A 17,946-nucleotide genomic window follows, 5' to 3' on the forward strand; every position below is an offset into this window, starting at 1 on the left:
CATTGAGATTCCCTTCTCTCTCCCCTCATATGTAGGAGGTTTTTGGACTTTTGGAGCTATTATTATGGTCTTCATCTATCTACGAGTTTTTCAGGTCTCAAACCCATGATATGATCCTGGAGTTGGATTTCCGATGTGAGCCTGTGATTTTGATTAGGGCATTTGTAGAACACCCTCTGGGACAGAGGTGTAGGATTTTCAAACAAGAGGAACGACGGTCCTTAGCCTGGCATCATGAACACCTCACCAACGGCGACATCCCATCCCACAAGGTGGCTGAGATGATTTGAGATCTTGGAGCGCATTTTGGAGACCGAGCTCCATGGAGCCCTTTATTTTGAATAATTCAAAATTCATAAATTTCAGTTGCAAAAAATTCTGAAAAAAAATACACATGTATGAGGATGTAAAGTGTATGTGTGAAATTTTTTATGATGAAATACCTTGAATTGCGAGCTGTACAAAAAAACCAAAATCATGGACTTTATAGATGAATAGTACATATGCTAAAAGGCCTCAGATTTGTCTTTTTTGTGCAGCTCACATTTTGATGTACTTCGACCTGAAAATTTGCACACATGTACATTATGTATCTAAGTATATGTGTATTTATTTTCAGAATTTTTTGAAACTGAAAAGTTTGGATTTAAAGTTTTCAAATAAAGGGCTCCATGGAGCTCGGTCTCCGTTTGGCAAAGGCCAAAAGAATTCCCGAAACAGTACACTTGGAGAAGAAGAAAAAAATAGAAAAAGAAACTGCTTTCATTGAGAGTTGAACAAGAGGAACGACGGTCCTTAGCCTGGCATCATGAACACCTCACCAACGGCGACATCCCACCCCCACAAGGTGGCTGAGATGATTGGAGTTCTTGGAGTACATCCACCCTTGGTACAATGCATTGATGGAACCACTTGCGTACAAACTGCAAAGGCCAAAAAAATTGCCGAAACAGAACACTCGGGGAAGAAGAAAAAACAAGAAAAAGGAATTGCCTCGGTCTCCGTTTGGCAAAGGCCAAAAGAATTCCCGAAACAGTACACTTGGAGAAGAAGAAAAAAATAGAAAAAGAAACTGCTTTCATTGAGAGTTGAACAAGAGGAACGACGGTCCTTAGCCTGGCATCATGAACACCTCACCAACGGCGACATCCCACCCCCACAAGGTGGCTGAGATGATTGGAGTTCTTGGAGTACATCCACCCTTGGTACAATGCATTGATGGAACCACTTGCGTACAAACTGCAAAGGCCAAAAAAATTGCCGAAACAGAACACTCGGGGAAGAAGAAAAAACAAGAAAAAGGAATTGCCTCGGTCTCCGTTTGGCAAAGGCCAAAAGAATTCCCGAAACAGTACACTTGGAGAAGAAGAAAAAAATAGAAAAAGAAACTGCTTTCATTGAGAGTTGAACAAGAGGAACGACGGTCCTTAGCCTGGCATCATGAACACCTCACCAACGGCGACATCCCACCCCCACAAGGTGGCTGAGATGATTGGAGTTCTTGGAGTACATCCACCCTTGGTACAATGCATTGATGGAACCACTTGCGTACAAACTGCAAAGGCCAAAAAAATTGCCGAAACAGAACACTCGGGGAAGAAGAAAAAACAAGAAAAAGGAATTGCCTCGGTCTCCGTTTGGCAAAGGCCAAAAGAATTCCCGAAACAGTACACTTGGAGAAGAAGAAAAAAATAGAAAAAGAAACTGCTTTCATTGAGAGTTGAACAAGAGGAACGACGGTCCTTAGCCTGGCATCATGAACACCTCACCAACGGCGACATCCCACCCCCACAAGGTGGCTGAGATGATTGGAGTTCTTGGAGTACATCCACCCTTGGTACAATGCATTGATGGAACCACTTGCGTACAAACTGCAAAGGCCAAAAAAATTGCCGAAACAGAACACTCGGGGAAGAAGAAAAAACAAGAAAAAGGAATTGCCTCGGTCTCCGTTTGGCAAAGGCCAAAAGAATTCCCGAAACAGTACACTTGGAGAAGAAGAAAAAAATAGAAAAAGAAACTGCTTTCATTGAGAGTTGAACAAGAGGAACGACGGTCCTTAGCCTGGCATCATAAACACCTCACCAACGGCGACATCCCACCCCCACAAGGTGGCTGAGATGATTGGAGTTCTTGGAGTACATCCACCCTTGGTACAATGCATTGATGGAACCACTTGCGTACAAACTGCAAAGGCCAAAAAAATTGCCGAAACAGAACACTCGGGGAAGAAGAAAAAACAAGAAAAAGGAATTGCCTCGGTCTCCGTTTGGCAAAGGCCAAAAGAATTCCCGAAACAGTACACTTGGAGAAGAAGAAAAAAATAGAAAAAGAAACTGCTTTCATTGAGAGTTGAACAAGAGGAACGACGGTCCTTAGCCTGGCATCATGAACACCTCACCAACGGCGACATCCCACCCCCACAAGGTGGCTGAGATGATTGGAGTTCTTGGAGTACATCCACCCTTGGTACAATGCATTGATGGAACCACTTGCGTACAAACTGCAAAGGCCAAAAAAATTGCCGAAACAGAACACTCGGGGAAGAAGAAAAAACAAGAAAAAGGAATACCTCACCAACGGCGACATCCCACCCCCACAAGGTGGCTGAGATGATTGGAGTTCTTGGAGTACATCCACCCTTGGTACAATGCATTGATGGAACCACTTGTGTACAAACTGCAAAGGCCAAAAAAATTGCCGAAACAGAACACTCGGGGAAGAAGAAAAAACAAGAAAAAGGAATTGCTTTCATTGAGAGTTGAACTCAAGACCTCCCGCTTACTAAACGGGTGCTCTAACCAACTGAGCTATGAAAGCTTTTGCTACGGAATTTATAATTTGGTTACACATCCTGTAAATTATGTTGTCACCGGACGACGGTTTCTTCTTCCCCGACAGTGGACCATACGTAGATCCTCGTACTGTCGCCTTTGCAGAATTTCATTTCATGACTAAAGCCAGATAACTTTATGGGGAACTCTTCTTTAAAAGATAAAACTCTGCTGTGTGCACCACTTCAAGATCTCAAATCATCTTAGCCTTATGACGATTTTATGACTGTGATGCCAAGTTGTGCCAACCTTCCAAAGGAAACGGTGTTACTCCTGCACCGTGTTCAATAGTCCATAACTGATACGTACGTACTACACACGGCTTCACATTTACGAACGTGCAATCCAGTCCAGACCAGTGCATAGCCGTGGTTGATTCATCATTCATAAAATTAACAAATGCAAACACAACGTATTGACAGGAAAATGTAACTCCACAACCAGTATTTTGTTCACGATGCCATCAGAGTCGAAAACATTTTAATAATCGCAAAAACATGCCGTAAACCTTTACCCTGGAGCATGCTAGTACAACAGATGGAGCACAGGCACAAAAACATGGCACCTGGCTTTCAGGTTATGATACAGGTTTGCTTATTTGTCGGCTAGTCGAGCAAAACAGGGGAAATGGCAGATCCAATTTAATGGCAAGAGCAAATCAACGGTAAAGGGCCTCAGACTTCAGGTTCTCAGCAATCTCGGTCTCCCAGCGGTCGCCGTTCTCGAGCAGTTTCTCCTTGTCGTACAGCAGCTCCTGCACCATGCCAGAGAACGTTGTGTGTCATGATTCCCGGGGAATGTGTGGAAATAACATCATATGATGGAATCAGCTAGTTTAGTTTACCTCGTGAGTTTCAGTAGAGAACTCAAAGTTAGGGCCTTCGACAATAGCATCGACAGGGCAAGCTTCCTGGCAGAACCCGCAGTAGATGCACTTGGTCATGTCAATATCGTATCTGCAAAACAAAATAAAATATGAATCTTCAGAATGGAGCTTGATTGCAGATTAAGAGCAGTAGATCAAAGTGGCATACTTAACAGTTAACACAGTTCACAGAAAATAAACAGCCATTCGATTACCTTGTGGTTCGGCGACTGCCATCTTCACGTTCTTCTGCCTCAATAGTAATTGCCTGGGCTGGGCATATCTGACCACATGTGAAGCCATGTGAGAGAAGGCATACTTATGCATCAATAACTACCATTTCAACTAGTATGAGAAACATCCAACATTCAAGCATCTTAAGCCAATCACACGGTTTTGCACTACTATACATGAGAATTTTCAGTAAGTTTTGAAGCTAATCAAAGGCCAAGACTTCAATAACTAAGATTGGTGAGAATGTTACAGACTTACACGGTACAGCAAGCTACTTCCAGAAACTATCAGTGTTCAACAAAGTTTGTGGTAAATCTAGCAAGGTAGTAGTGGACACATGGCGCCATGGGGGGCTCATGAATTTTACCTTTGTGCGTTCAATTGCAAAATATTATTAAATCTAGGTATGATGCTTCTTCAAGAATTTCTCAAACCCCATATGTGCACCAGTTCCATACACCATGCTAGATTGAAGAAGCATGTGGCCTAAGAAATTTGAGCTGCAAATATTTTTTCTAAATAAAAGCACGAATAAGCAGAAAGCTGCAATGCTCTTGCTGCCAGTGATTCAGAGCTCAAAGTTCTAACTGCTAACACCGTACACAATCTTACTGATTCAAGAGGTTTACAGAATCAGTGTTTCAACCCTGGAGTTGTGGACTCTTTTAGGACAGGTTCCCAGTCAGTAACCAGCAATTTTCTTCGTGGTTTTGACTTGTCCGTTACCCTCAAAGAATGACCGACATCTGTCTGATTCACGGCCATAATTATGCCATCAATTGTACTTCAAATTGCAATTCAGATTTTAAATTAAATGTTTCCAGGCCACGATTTGTTCTCCTTGTACCCACGGGAAAAAGCGATCAATCCCAGGAACTGAAACCCTTCATACAATGGCCAGACTATTTTGAATACTCACAGAGCATCAATCTTAATGCTTTACTCCACAAGCACTAACAACTACAAGGTCTACCGCCAACAAGAACAAAACCATCATGTATTGTAAATAACTTCAAGCAAGTAAGATAAAACTTTTCTTAAAAACTTTAATCAATTTCAGTCAGATATACTTGAAAGGAAACCAGTTTTGCAAAGTAAATAATGGGAAGGAGAAGATGGCCCTAAGAACTCATAATTTGATATGGAAAACATGGCATCACTGTTATAACATTGCATGGAGGTATTACTGGTGCGGACATCAAATTTTCATATAAGCATGGCCTGCTATTACTACGGACCATTTAGATCTCAATTTCATTCGGCAGGAGATAAATTCATATGGTTTGCTAACTAATCCACTATTATTGCAAGATTTAACAGAACACAACTTACAGCTTCACATAGTTTACAGGCAATGCATCGCTCTTCCCCAGTATCATAACGTCTGAGAGCATGCTCCCCTCGGAAACGAGGGCTCAAAGGGCCCTTCTCAAATGGATAGTTAATCTACAAGGAGTCAAGATAAAAGAACAGTCAACAGAAGCAAGCACGACAATAAGACTAATAGCATGTGTGAAATTCGCCACTTAACTGTAACTTTCCTCTCGAAGAAGTACTTGAGCGTCAGCATCAAACCACGGACCATTTCAGTCAAAAACAATGTATTGATGCTCCTTTCAAACACTGAAGAAAGAGCATTAAAATGAGAGGTGAAGCAGTATCCTAACAGCAACAAGGAAAATAGCCAACATACAATTGTACGCCCATATAAAAAACATATACTCACCAGCACTCCAATCTTTGGCGAGCTCTTTCGCAAGCTGTTCTTTCTCCTCGTCCTCTGACCATTAAAGGGGGCAGCACTTTCAGAGAACAGTAGCATCGCACAAATTTAAATTCAATATGCAACTATGCACACACAAATCATAGCATGGAATTAGTGTTCGAAAGAATTAGGCCAATTAAAATTCGATACTATGGTCCATCATCATCAGCAAATGGCTTTTAGTTGTAAAGAACAGGTTCTCCTAAAACCAGCCGGAGGGAGCGTGGCACAATTTTTGACCATTTCACATTGGGTGTCAGGCATCAGTGTGCAACTAATTGATATAACCAAAGATCTGTTCCAAAGAGTTTCAAGTACAGCCCTAATTCCTCGCTCACACGCTACCGTATGCACCACAGGACATAGAAAGCCAATCACTTCGAACACACGGAATGCCTTGAAATGATAACACAGAACCGACGCAGCCCGAACCACATTTGATAAGTACGGAGTAATAACAATACCGAACAGCTCAGTAAGAAGAGGGGGAGAGGGCGGAGACCTTTGAACCTCTTGGGCGCCCCCGCGTCCATGTAGGTCCGGAGGTGGCCCTGCATCGCCGTCGCGGACGGGCCTAGACGCGCCTGAAACACCGGCAAACCACGGAATCAGACGCACAACAAGGCAAGCAGGAGAAGCGGAGCGGCATGGCTCGATCTGGAAGCCGGAGGGCGGACAGCGTAGATCTAGGAGGGCGACGGCAGGCAGGGGAGGCGGGGGGAGGGTAGAAGGGTCGCTCACCGTCTGCCTGGCGCGGAGGGCCAGCGCTGCCTGCCGGGCTAGGAGCGCCGCCATGGTGGCGTCGTCGGCGACGAGGATACGGTGGGTTCGGATCGAAAGTGGGGTTGAGGTGGGCTGTGCACTGTGGTCTCTAGTTAGTGGCTGGGGGATGTCCGGGTGTGGAGAAAGAGGAACTTGCAGCTGGGCTGGGCTGGGCTGGGCTGGGAAGTGCAGCACTGCCCAGACAGGGCCTTCTGTGTGTTGAAGGCACTAGGTACAGAGAACGTCTACCGCTCAAAAAATAAAGTACAGAGAACGTCTTTATCTAAAAAAAAGGTACAGAGAACGTCTCCTAAAAGAAGGTATGGAAAATATGAAGAACACTAGAGGTAATAAAAATTACAACCACGTACATAGACTACCTGACGACGACTACAAACACTGGAGCAAACGGAAGGCGTGCCGCCGAAATCGTCCTCCCTCACCGGAGCCGGTCAAACCTTGTTGCTCACAAAAGAGGATTGACATGCTACAGCAAACAGAATTTCCATTCATAATAAAGAAATTTGCTACACATGTCCATTAACTGTCATGCTACAGAAGAAAAAAGTGTCGTGTTACAACAGAGAAAAAAATTGTACTAGAACAGAAGAGAAAATGCCAAGACAAACCCATTGGCATATAGACCCCCCAAAAAGATTAACCCATATGCATATAGGGAATCAAATTCAATGCTGCAACCAGTAGCTCGAGCACGGTGATTTCTCAAGGGAACAACAAAGGAGGAAGGGAGTTTGGGGCGGCCGAAGAAGATGTCCAAATCATGTAGTTGGGATGCGTTTGGTGGGTTGCATCTACCTTAGCCAGCCCTGGGATGCAATTTTGGGCTATTTGGATGCTTGACTTGTATGGAATCTTGACCCGAACATAAGTTAAAACACCTCTGGGCTTGACTCTGAAGGAATGCTCGAATCGGCCGTTCCCAGCGAGCCAGGCCCGAGCGATGCAAGCGAGTGCACATGGGTGAAGGCAGTTACACGCGGGACACGCCGCCTTGGTTCCCGGAGCAGCGGCATAAATCCCCTCATCCTTCTCTCACCACTCACTCTCCCCTCTCTCCACTCTCTCACTAGCGGCGGCGATCACATGATCTGGGTGGCGTCGACCACCAGCTTCACCACCCCTCAACCAAGTATTCATCAATGGTGATAAGTCCTCGGACCCTTGTGAGAGGTCGATCTTGTTGGGGAACGTAGTATTTCAAAAAAAATCCTACGATCACGTAAGATCTATCTAGGAGAAGCATAGCAACGAGCGGGGAGAGTGTGTCCACGTACCCTCGTAGACCGAAAGCGGAAGCGTTAAGTAACGCGGTTGATGTAGTCGAACGTCTTCGCGATCCAACCGATCAAGTACCGAACGCACGGCACCTCCGCGATCTGCACACGTTCAGCTCGGTGACGTCCCTCAAACTCTAGATCCAGCTGAGGCTGAGGGAGAGTTTCTTCAGCACGACGGCGTGGTGACGGTGATGATGAAGTTACCGACGCAGGGCTTCGCCTAAGCACTACGACAATATGACTGAGGTGGAAATCTGTGGAGGGGGGCACCGCACACGGCTAAGAAAATCAACTTGTGTGTCTATGGGGTGCCCCCCTCCCCCGTATATAAAGGAGTGGAGGAGGGGCCCGGCCGGCCTCATGGGGCGCGCCCCAAGGGGGGGAATCCTACTCCTACTAGGAGTAGGGTCCCCCCTTTCCTAGTCCAACTAGGAGGGGGAGGAAGGGGGAGAGGGAGAGAAGGAAAGGGGGGCCGGACCCCTCCCCAATTCGGATTGGGCTTGGGGGGTGCGCACCCTCCACTTGGCCGCCTCCTCCTCTCTTCCACTAAGGCCCATGAAGGCCCATTGACCCCCCGGGGGGTTCCGGTAACCCCCCGGTACTCCGAAAAATGCCCGAACCTATCCGAAACCTTTCCGGTGGCCAAACATAACCTTCCAATATATCAATCTTCATGTCTCGACCATTTCGAGACTCCTCGTCATGTCCGTGATCACATCCGGGACTCCGAACTACCTTCGGTACATCAAAAAACATAAACTCATAATACCGATCGTCATCGAACGTTAAGCGTGCGGACCCTACGGGTTCGAGAACTATGTAGACATGACCAAGACTCATCTCCGGTCAATAACCAATAGGGGAACCTGGATGCTCATATTGGCTCCCACATATTCTACGAAGATCTTTATCGGTCAAACCGCATAACAACATACGTTGTTCCCTTTGTCATCGGTATGTTACTTGCCCGAGATTCGATCGTCGGTATCACTATACCTAGTTCAATCTCGTTACCGGCAAGTCTCTTTACTCGTTCCGTAATGCATCATCCCACAACTAACTCATTAGTCACATTGCTTGCAAGGCTTATAGTGATGTGCATTACCGAGAGGGCCCAGAGATACCTCTCCGACAATCGGAGTGACAAATCCTAATCTCGATCTATGCCAACTCAGCAAACACCATCGGAGACACCTGTAGAGCATCTTTATAATCACCCAGTTACTTTGTGACGTTTGATAGCACACTGAGTGTTCCTCCGGTATTCGGGAGTTCCATAATCTCATAGTCATAGGAACATGTATAAGTTATGAAGAAAGCAATAGCAATAAACTAAACGATCATAGGGCTAAGCTAACGGATGGGTCAAGTCAATCACATCATTCTCTAATGATGTGATCCCGTTCATCAAATGATGTGATCTCGTTCATCAAATGACAACTCATGTCTATGGCTAGGAAACTTAACCATCTTTGATTAACGAGCTAGTCAACTAGAGGCATACTAGTGACACTCTGTTTGTCTATGTATTCACACATGTACTAAGTTTCCGATTAATACAATTCTAGCATGAATAATAAACATTTATCATGATATAAGGAAATATACATAACAACTTTATTATTGCCTCTAGGGCATATTTCCTTCAGTCTCCAACTTGCACTAGTCAATAATCTAGATTACATAGTAATTGTCGGATCATGGATTCCGGCAAAACCCTTGAGGTTCGAACTCTGGGGTGCGCGCGAAGTTCTCTCCCTACCGATCCACGCCCTAGCTTGCTAAGATCTCGCGTACGAACTCAACGAACTCACAGCACGAAAGATACAAGGTTTATACTGGTTCGGGCCACCGTTGTGGTGTAATACCCTACTCCAGTGTGGTGGTGGTGGATTGCCTCTTGGGCTGATGATGAACAATACAAGGGGAAGAACAGCCTCCTGAGGTTGAGGTGTTCTTGTGACTGGTGTGTGGCTAAGGGTCAGCTAAAGATCAGATGAGATGCCTCTGAATGAGTTATCTCCTACGGTGGTGGCTAGTTCTACTTATATAGGCCCTGGTCCTCTCCCCAAATATTGAGTGAGAAGGGAGCCAACAACGGCCAATTTGAAAGGGGACAGCTAGTACAGCTTATCCTGACAAAAGCGGTCTTCGCCTGCAAAAGGCTCTGGTGGTGACGCCGCCTTAGGCTCCATGGTGACCTCTGTCTTGCCGTCCGACTAGTCTTGGTCTCGTTGCACCGATATGGAAACCTTTTCTTGACGCCTCGGTACTCCGCACCTGCGCTTGCTTCCTTAACACCAAAGGGGAAACAAGGACACTGCGCGCGCTGGCGGCCGCCTGGCGCCCGCCTGATCTCGATCGTCATGGCTTACGTCACGAGAACCTCGCGAGGTTTGCCTTGCCTTGGTCTCTCCGCTCCTCGCGAGCCAACCTGGTGAGACCGCTCCTGAGGAGGTCTTGTGTCGTCCGCCTCGCGAGGCTTGGCCCCTCGCGATGGTCTTGAACGCCTTGTTGATGAAGATGGGTCGTACGGGCCCACGCGCAGAGCCACGCCGTGGGCCGCAGGCAGGCAAGTCTGGGGACCCCCGTTCCCAGAACGCCGACAGTAGCCCCCGGGCCCAAGGCGCGCTCGGGCTTGGCTTCGAGGCGAAGCCAAAGGTCAAGTGCGGAGCGCCGCGGACCCCAAAAGCCTGCGGCCTTGGTCGACGCGTGGCGGTTGATTGGACGTGGGCGTCTCTGCTTCCCCAAGCTGCCTCGGCAACTGCCTGACTCGACAAAAGGCTGGCGCAGACAGTGCTTGCCTTCATTGCTTCTCTTCGCCTTGCTCAGATCCCCTTTCTTGCGCCCTGCTTCCGAAATCCTCAGATCTGCTCACATCTTCTCCCGCATCAGCGACTAATGGTGCCGCGCAAGGTCAAGCCATCCGCGTCGCCGGCTTGGTACGAACCTGCTCTCGACGTGCCCAACGTCTCGGAGAAGAGCCTCGCCGCCACGCGCTTGCTGACGGCGGGGGAGAGCAACGAGAGGGGGAAGACGGAGCTCCAGGTTGCCTCCGACGTGCCGGAGCCCGAGGGGAGCACGTTTTCCCCCTTCTTTACGAGCGGCATCGCCGCGGGGTTGGTTCCTCCTTTCTCCGATTTCTTCTATGAAGTCCTCGGCCACTACGGGCTGCAGGCGCTGCATCTCCATCCCAACTCCATCCTTCTCTTGTCCATCTTCGCCTACTATTGTGAGGCGTATTTGGGCGTGATGCCGTCCGTGGCTCTTCTGCGCCACTTCTTCTTCCTCCGCGTCAGCGAGGGCCATATCTCTGGGTGCGCCAATTTCATTGCGGCCGGCAAGGCCAACTCGATCTCGAACACCGGGAAGAAGGCCGACAACCTCAGGGCCAAATGGTTCATGATGGGCGCCAAGTGTATCCATCCGCGCTTGGCGCTGCCGACGGAGATGCCCCAGTCCGACAAGGGGTGGTCTCGTGCAGAGCTCACTGATGAGTGGGCGTCATCGGTGTTGGCGCAGATGAAGACCCGGGCAACGCGAGGGCGGCCAAAGTGACAGGGGCCATGCTCCTGAGGGAATTCTTGACGCTGCGCGTTGCTCCTCTTCAAGCGCGTGCGCGCCCCTTGTGGAGGCTTGGAGATGAAGAAGACAAGATTCGCCTGAGCCCAGAGGCCTTGCCCCACGACGAGCTATCCGCAGTTTTGCGCCTCTTGGTCGGGGACAACCAAGAGTACCCACCGAGCGCCTTCATTCCTTTGTTCCGCCGCACGGACTGGGAGCAGATCGTCGCCGCCCGGCCGACTTTTGACGCGCGCGGGCTGGTGCCGCCGGCGCCTACCGTGGCCTCTGTGGCGCCGAAGCCGGTGGAGCTGTCTTCCGATGAGTCCCATGGGGAGGAAGAGGGGGAGGAGGAAGACTCGGAGGTGACCCCCGAAGGGATGTGGGAGACCTCCCCCTTGAGCAAAGCTGACATCCTCCGCGCCCTTCCTGACGACGCCGAGGTCGACGCCCGCTAGGAGGAGGGAGAGCTGCCCGTTATCCCGACGAGGGGCAGGTCGTCGCTGGTTCCTCGAGGTGCCGCCCCTGCCTTGACGCCGCCTGGAGCTACCTCTGGCCCTTCTGCTGCGCCATCTTCTGCTCCCGGATCTCGTGTGCTCACTCCTCAGGCTCCGAAGCTTTCGGGCTTCAGGCTCCCTAAGCGGGGGGGGGGGGGGGGGGGGGGTGGACTATGCCGTAGTGGATTAGTAAGTGCTTTGAGCTTCGTCTTATTTCTGCTCGTAGTTGCTATTTTTTGACGTTCACCCTTGGTTGATCAGGCCGATGCCTTCGGCGAAGAAAAGGAAGGAGGATAGAGCGGCCGCGCCCCCCTCTGCGGAGAAAGGGGGCGACAACACTTCACCTCCCCAGCCCGGTCGCCCTCGCGAGGCCAAGAGGAGCATCATCGGGAGGAGTCAGCCCCCGTGGCCCTGCTGGCTCCGGAAGTGCCGGTGCCTGGCTCGGCTGATGAGGTCCCAAAAGCTCAGGATCCCTTGATCTCCCAGGCTCTGGTGACGACGCCGCCCCCTCCTCCTGCTGCGCCTCTGGCCCCAGGTTCTTCTGCTTCCTCTGCCATCTTGGAGCGCGTCCTTTCGGAGATGGCCCAGCTGCGGGAAGATCTCCTGGGCGCGGACCCGCGCCTGGTAGCCGGGCGCCTGGAGCTAGCCTCCGACTGGCTTCACTCTGACTCGGCGGTTCGAGCGTCGCTGAGTCAGGCCGCGGCGGCCTCCGAGAAGGAGAAGCAGGCCACCGCCAAAGCTATGTCCGATCGCGAGGCGGCGCTGAAGGACGCCGAGGCCGCCCGCGACCGCTGCCGAGAGCTGGAGGACGAGCTGAAGAGCCTGCGCGACTGATACGTCTCCAACGTATCTATAATTTATGAAGTATTCATGCTATTATATTATCCATCTTGGATGTTTTATGGGCTTTACTATGCACTTTTATATTACTTTTGGGACTAACCTATTGACCCAGAGCCCAGTGCCAGTTTCTATTTTTTCCCTTGTTTCAGTGTTTAGCAGAAAAGGAATATCAAACGGAGTCCAAACGGAATGAAACCTTCGAAAAATTTATTTTTGGAAAGAAAGCAATACGGGAGACTTGGAGTGCACGTCAGGGGATCAACGAGGAGAGCACGAGGCAGGGGGCGCGCCCACCCCCTGGGCACGCCCTCCACCCTCGTGGGCCCCTCGTAGCAGAATTTTAAAATTTTCCTACGCTCACCAAGATCCATCTATGGAGTATACTAGCAACGAGGGGAAAGGAGTGCATCTACATACCCTTGTAGATCACGAGCGGAAGCGTTCCAATGAACGTGGTTGATGGAGTCGTACTCGCCGTGATCCAAATCACCGATGACCGAGTGCCGAACGGACGGCACCTCCGCGTTCAACACACGTACGGTGCAGCGACGTCTCCTCCTTCTTGATCCAGCAAGGGCGAAGGAGAGGTTGATGGAGATCCAGCAGCACGACGGCGTGGTGGTGGATGTAGCGGGATCTCGGCAGGGCTTCGCCGAGCTTCTGCGAGAGGGAGAGGTGTAGCAGGGGAGGAGGGAGGCGCCTAAGGCTGTAATACTACTGCCCTCCCTCCCCCCTTTATATAGGCCCCCTGGGAGGGGGGGCGCCGGCCAAGACCCATCTGCATGGGGGGCGGCGGCCAGGGGGGAGACTTGCCCACCAAGGCAAGTGGGGCGCCCCCCACCCTAGGGTTTCCAACCCTAGGCGCAGGGGGAAGGCCCATGGGGGGCGCCCCAGCCCACTAAGGGCTGGTTCCCTTCCCACTTCAGCCCATGGGGCCCTCCGGGATAGGTGGCCCCACCCGGTGGACCCCCGGGACCCTTCCGGTGGTCCCGGTACAATACCGGTGACCCCCGAAACTTTCCCGGTGGTCGAAACTTGACTTCCTATATATAATTCTTCACCTCTGGACCATTCCGGAACTCCTCGTGACGTCCGGGATCTCATCCGGGACTCCGAACAACTTTCGGGTTTCCGCATACTCATATCTCTACAACCCTAGCGTCACCGAACCTTAAGTGTGTAGACCCTACGGGTTCGGGAGACATGCAGACATGACCGAGACGCCTCTCCGGTCAATAACCAACAGCGGGATCTGGATACCCATGTTGGCTCCCACATGTTCCACGATGATCTCATCGGATGAACCACGATGTCGAGGATTCAATCAATCCCGTATGCAATTCCCTTTGTCAATCGGTATGTTACTTGCCCGAGATTCGATCGTCGGTATCCCAATACCTTGTTCAATCTCGTTACCGGCAAGTCTCTTTACTCGTACCGTAATGCATGATCCCGTGGCTAACTCCTTAGTCACATTGAGCTCATTATGATGATGCATTACCGAGTGGGCCCAGAGATACCTCTCCGTCATACGGAGTGACAAATCCCAGTCTCGATCCGTGTCAACCCAACAGACACTTTCAGAGATACCCGTAGTGTACCTTTATAGTCACCCAGTTACGTTGTGACGTTTGGCACACCCAAAGCACTCCTACGGCATCCGGGAGTTACACGATCTCATGGTCTAAGGAAAAGATACTTGACATTGGAAAAGCTCTAGCAAACGAACTACACGATATTTGAGCTATGCTTAGGATTGGGTCTTGTCCATCACATCATTCTCCTAATGATGTGATCCCGTTATCAATGACATCCAATGTCCATAGTCAGGAAACCATGACTATCTGTTGATCAACGAGCTAGTCAACTAGAGGCTTACTAGGGACACGTTGTGGTCTATGTATTCACACATGTATTACGATTTCCGGATAACACAATTATAGCATGAACAATAGACAATTATCATGAACAAAGAAATATAATAATAACCATTTATTATTGCGTCCTGGTGTTGATCATGTTTTGCTCTAGGGAGAGGTTTAGTCAATGGATCTGCTACATTCAGGTCCGTATGTACTTTACAAATATCTATGTCTCCATTTTGAACACTTTCACGAATGGAGTTGAAGCGACGCTTGATATGCCTGGTCTTCCTGTGAAACCTGGGCTCCTTCGCAAGGGCAATAGCTCCAGTGTTGTCACAGAAGAGAGTCATCGGGCCCGACGCATTGGGAATCACCCCTAGGTCGGTAATGAACTCCTTCATCCAGACTGCTTCCTGTGCTGCCTCCGAGGCTGCCATGTACTCCGCTTCACATGTAGATCCCTCCACGACGCTTTGCTTGCAACTGCACCAGCTTACTGCTCCTCCATTCAAAATATACACGTATCCGGTTTGTGACTTCGAGTCATCTAGATCTGTGTCGAAGCTAGCGTCGACGTAACCCTTTACGACGAGCTCTTCGTCACCTCCATAAACGAGAAACATATCCTTAGTCCTCTTCAGGTACTTCAGGATATTCTTGACCGCTGTCCAGTGTTCCATGCCGGGATTACTTTGGTACCTTCCTACCAAACTTACGGCAAGGTTTACATCAGGTCTGGTACACAGCATGGCATACATAATAGACCCTATGGCCGAGGCATAGGGGATGACACTCATCTTTTCTCTATCTTCTGCCGTGGTCGGGCATTGAGCCGTGCTCAATTGCACACCTTGCAATACAGGCAAGAACCCCTTCTTGGACTGATCCATATTGAACTTCTTCAATATCTTGTCAAGGTACATACTCTGTGAAAGACCAATGAGGCGTCTTGATCTATCTCTATAGATCTTGATGCCTAATATATAAGCAGCTTCTCCAAGGTCCTTCATTGAAAAACACTTATTCAAATAGGCCTTTATACTTTCCAAGAATTCTATATCATTTCCCATCAATAGTATGTCATCCACATATAATATGAGAAATGCTACAGAGCTCCCACTCACTTTCCTGTAAACACAGGCTTCTCCATAAGTCTGTGTAAACCCAAACGCTTTGATCATCTCATCAAAGCGAATGTTCCAACTCCGAGATGCTTGCACCAGCCCATAGATTGAGCGCTGGAGCTTGCATACTTTGTTAGCATTCTTAGGATCGACAAAACCTTCCGGCTGCATCATATACAATTCTTCCTTAAGGAAGCCATTAAGGAATGCCGTTTTGACGTCCATCTGCCATATCTCATAATCATAGTATGCGGCAATTGCTAACATGATTCGGACGGACTTCAGCTTCGCTACGGGTGAGAAAGTCTCATCGTAGTCAACCCCTTGAACTTGTCGATAACCCTTAGCGACAAGTCGAGCCTTATAGATGGTCACATTACCATCCGCGTCTGTCTTCTTCTTAAAGATCCATTTGTTCTCTATGGCTCGTCGATCATCGGGCAAGTCAGTCAAAGTCCATACTTCGTTTTCATACATGGATCCTATCTCGGATTTCATGGCTTCTAGCCATTTGTCGGAATCCGGGCCCGCCATCGCTTCTTCATAGTTCGAAGGTTCACCGTTGTCTAACAACATGATTTCCAGGACAGGGTTGCCGTACCACTCTGGTGCGGAACGTGTCCTTGTGGACCTACGAAGTTCAGCAGTAGCTTGATCCGAAGCTTCATGATCATCATCATTAACTTCCTCCCCAGTCGGTGTAGGCACCACAGGAACATCTTCCCGCGCTGCGCTACTTTCCGGTACGGAAGGGGTGACTATCACCTTATCAAGTTCCACTTTCCTCCCACTTAATTCTTTCGAGAGAAACTCTTTCTCCAGAAAGGACCCGTTCTTGGCAACGAAGATCTTGCCTTCGGATCTGAGGTAGAAGGTATACCCAATAGTTTCCTTAGGGTATCCTATGAAGACGCATTTCTCCGACTTGGGTTCGAGCTTTTCAGGTTGAAGTTTCTTGACATAAGCATCGCATCCCCAAACTTTTAGAAACGACAGCTTAGGTTTCTTCCCAAACCATAATTCATACGGTGTCGTCTCAACGGATTTCGACGGAGCCCTATTTAAAGTGAATGCGGCAGTCTCTAAAGCATAGCCCCAAAATGAGAGCGGTAAATCGGTAAGAGACATCATAGATCGCACCATATCCAATAGAGTGCGATTACGACGTTCGGACACACCGTTTCGCTGAGGTGTTCCAGGCGGCGTGAGTTGTGAAACGATTCCACATTTCCTTAAGTGCGCACCAAATTCGTGACTTAAATATTCTCCACCACGATCTGATCGTAAGAATTTTATTTTTCTGTCACTTTGATTCTCAACTTCACTCTGAAATTCCTTGAACTTTTCAAAGGTTTCAGACTTGTGTTTCGTTAGGTAGACATACCCATATCTACTTAAATCATCAGTGAGAGTGAGAACATAACGATATCCTCCGCGAGCCTCAACACTCATTGGACCGCACACATCGGTATGTATGATTTCCAATAAGTTGGTTGCTCGCTCCATTGTTCCGGAGAACGGAGTCTTGGTCATCTTACCCATGAGGCATGGTTCGCACGTGTCAAATGTTTCGTAATCAAGAGACTCCAAAAGTCCATCTGCATGGAGCTTCTTCATGCGCTTGACACCAATGTGACCAAGGCGGCAGTGCCACAAGTATGTGGGACTATCGTTATCAACTTTACATCTTTTGGTATTCACACTATGAATACGTGTAACATCACGTTCGAGATTCATCAAGAATAAACCATTGACCAGCGGGGCATGACCATAAAACATATCTCTCAAATAAATAGAACAACCATTATTCTCGGATTTAAATGAGTAGCCATCTCGAATTAAACGAGATCCAGATACAATGTTCATGCTCAAAGCTAGCACTAAATAACAATTATTGAGGTTTAAAACTAATCCCGTAGGTAGATGCAGAGGTAGCGTGCCGACGGCGATCACATCGACCTTGGAACCATTCCTGACGTGCATCGTCACCTCGTCCTTTGCCAGTCTCCGTTTATTCCGCAGTTCCTGTTTTGAGTTACAAATATGAGCAACCGCACCGGTATCAAATACCTAGGAGCTACTACGAGTACTGGTAAGGTACACATCAATTACATGTATATCATATATACCTTTGGTGTTGCCGGCCTTCTTGTCCGCTAAGTATTTGGGGCAGTTCCGCTTCCAGTGACCACTTCCCTTGCAATAAAAGCACTCAGTCTCAGGCTTGGGTCCATTCCTTGGCTTCTTCCCGGCAACTGGCTTACCGGGCGTGGCAACTCCCTTGCCGTCCTTCTTGAA

The 17,946-nt window shown here is 48.8% G+C and overlaps 1 protein-coding gene and 1 non-coding gene across 2 annotated transcripts; both read right to left on the bottom strand.

Annotated features, from left to right (window-relative positions):
* Positions 1–2,746: 2,746 nt before the first annotated feature.
* Positions 2,747–2,820, bottom strand: TRNAT-AGU (transfer RNA threonine (anticodon AGU)). Its single transcript has one exon. It is a non-coding gene; the product is annotated as a tRNA-Thr (tRNA).
* Positions 2,821–3,249: 429 nt separating this feature from the next.
* Positions 3,250–6,649, bottom strand: LOC109766027 (uncharacterized). Its single transcript, XM_020324798.3, has 8 exons — positions 6,440–6,649; positions 6,201–6,282; positions 5,660–5,713; positions 5,465–5,556; positions 5,266–5,379; positions 3,915–3,982; positions 3,679–3,790; positions 3,250–3,588 (listed from the first exon to the last, which is right to left on the bottom strand). The coding sequence occupies exons 1-8, from the start codon at positions 6,491–6,493 to the stop codon at positions 3,493–3,495; spliced, it is 672 nt and encodes a 223-aa protein (XP_020180387.1). The 5' UTR covers positions 6,494–6,649; the 3' UTR covers positions 3,250–3,492.
* Positions 6,650–17,946: the final 11,297 nt, after the last annotated feature.

Source organism: Aegilops tauschii, chromosome 5, assembly GCF_002575655.3.
Source record: "Aegilops tauschii subsp. strangulata cultivar AL8/78 chromosome 5, Aet v6.0, whole genome shotgun sequence".
Taxonomy (NCBI): Eukaryota; Viridiplantae; Streptophyta; class Magnoliopsida; order Poales; family Poaceae; genus Aegilops; species Aegilops tauschii.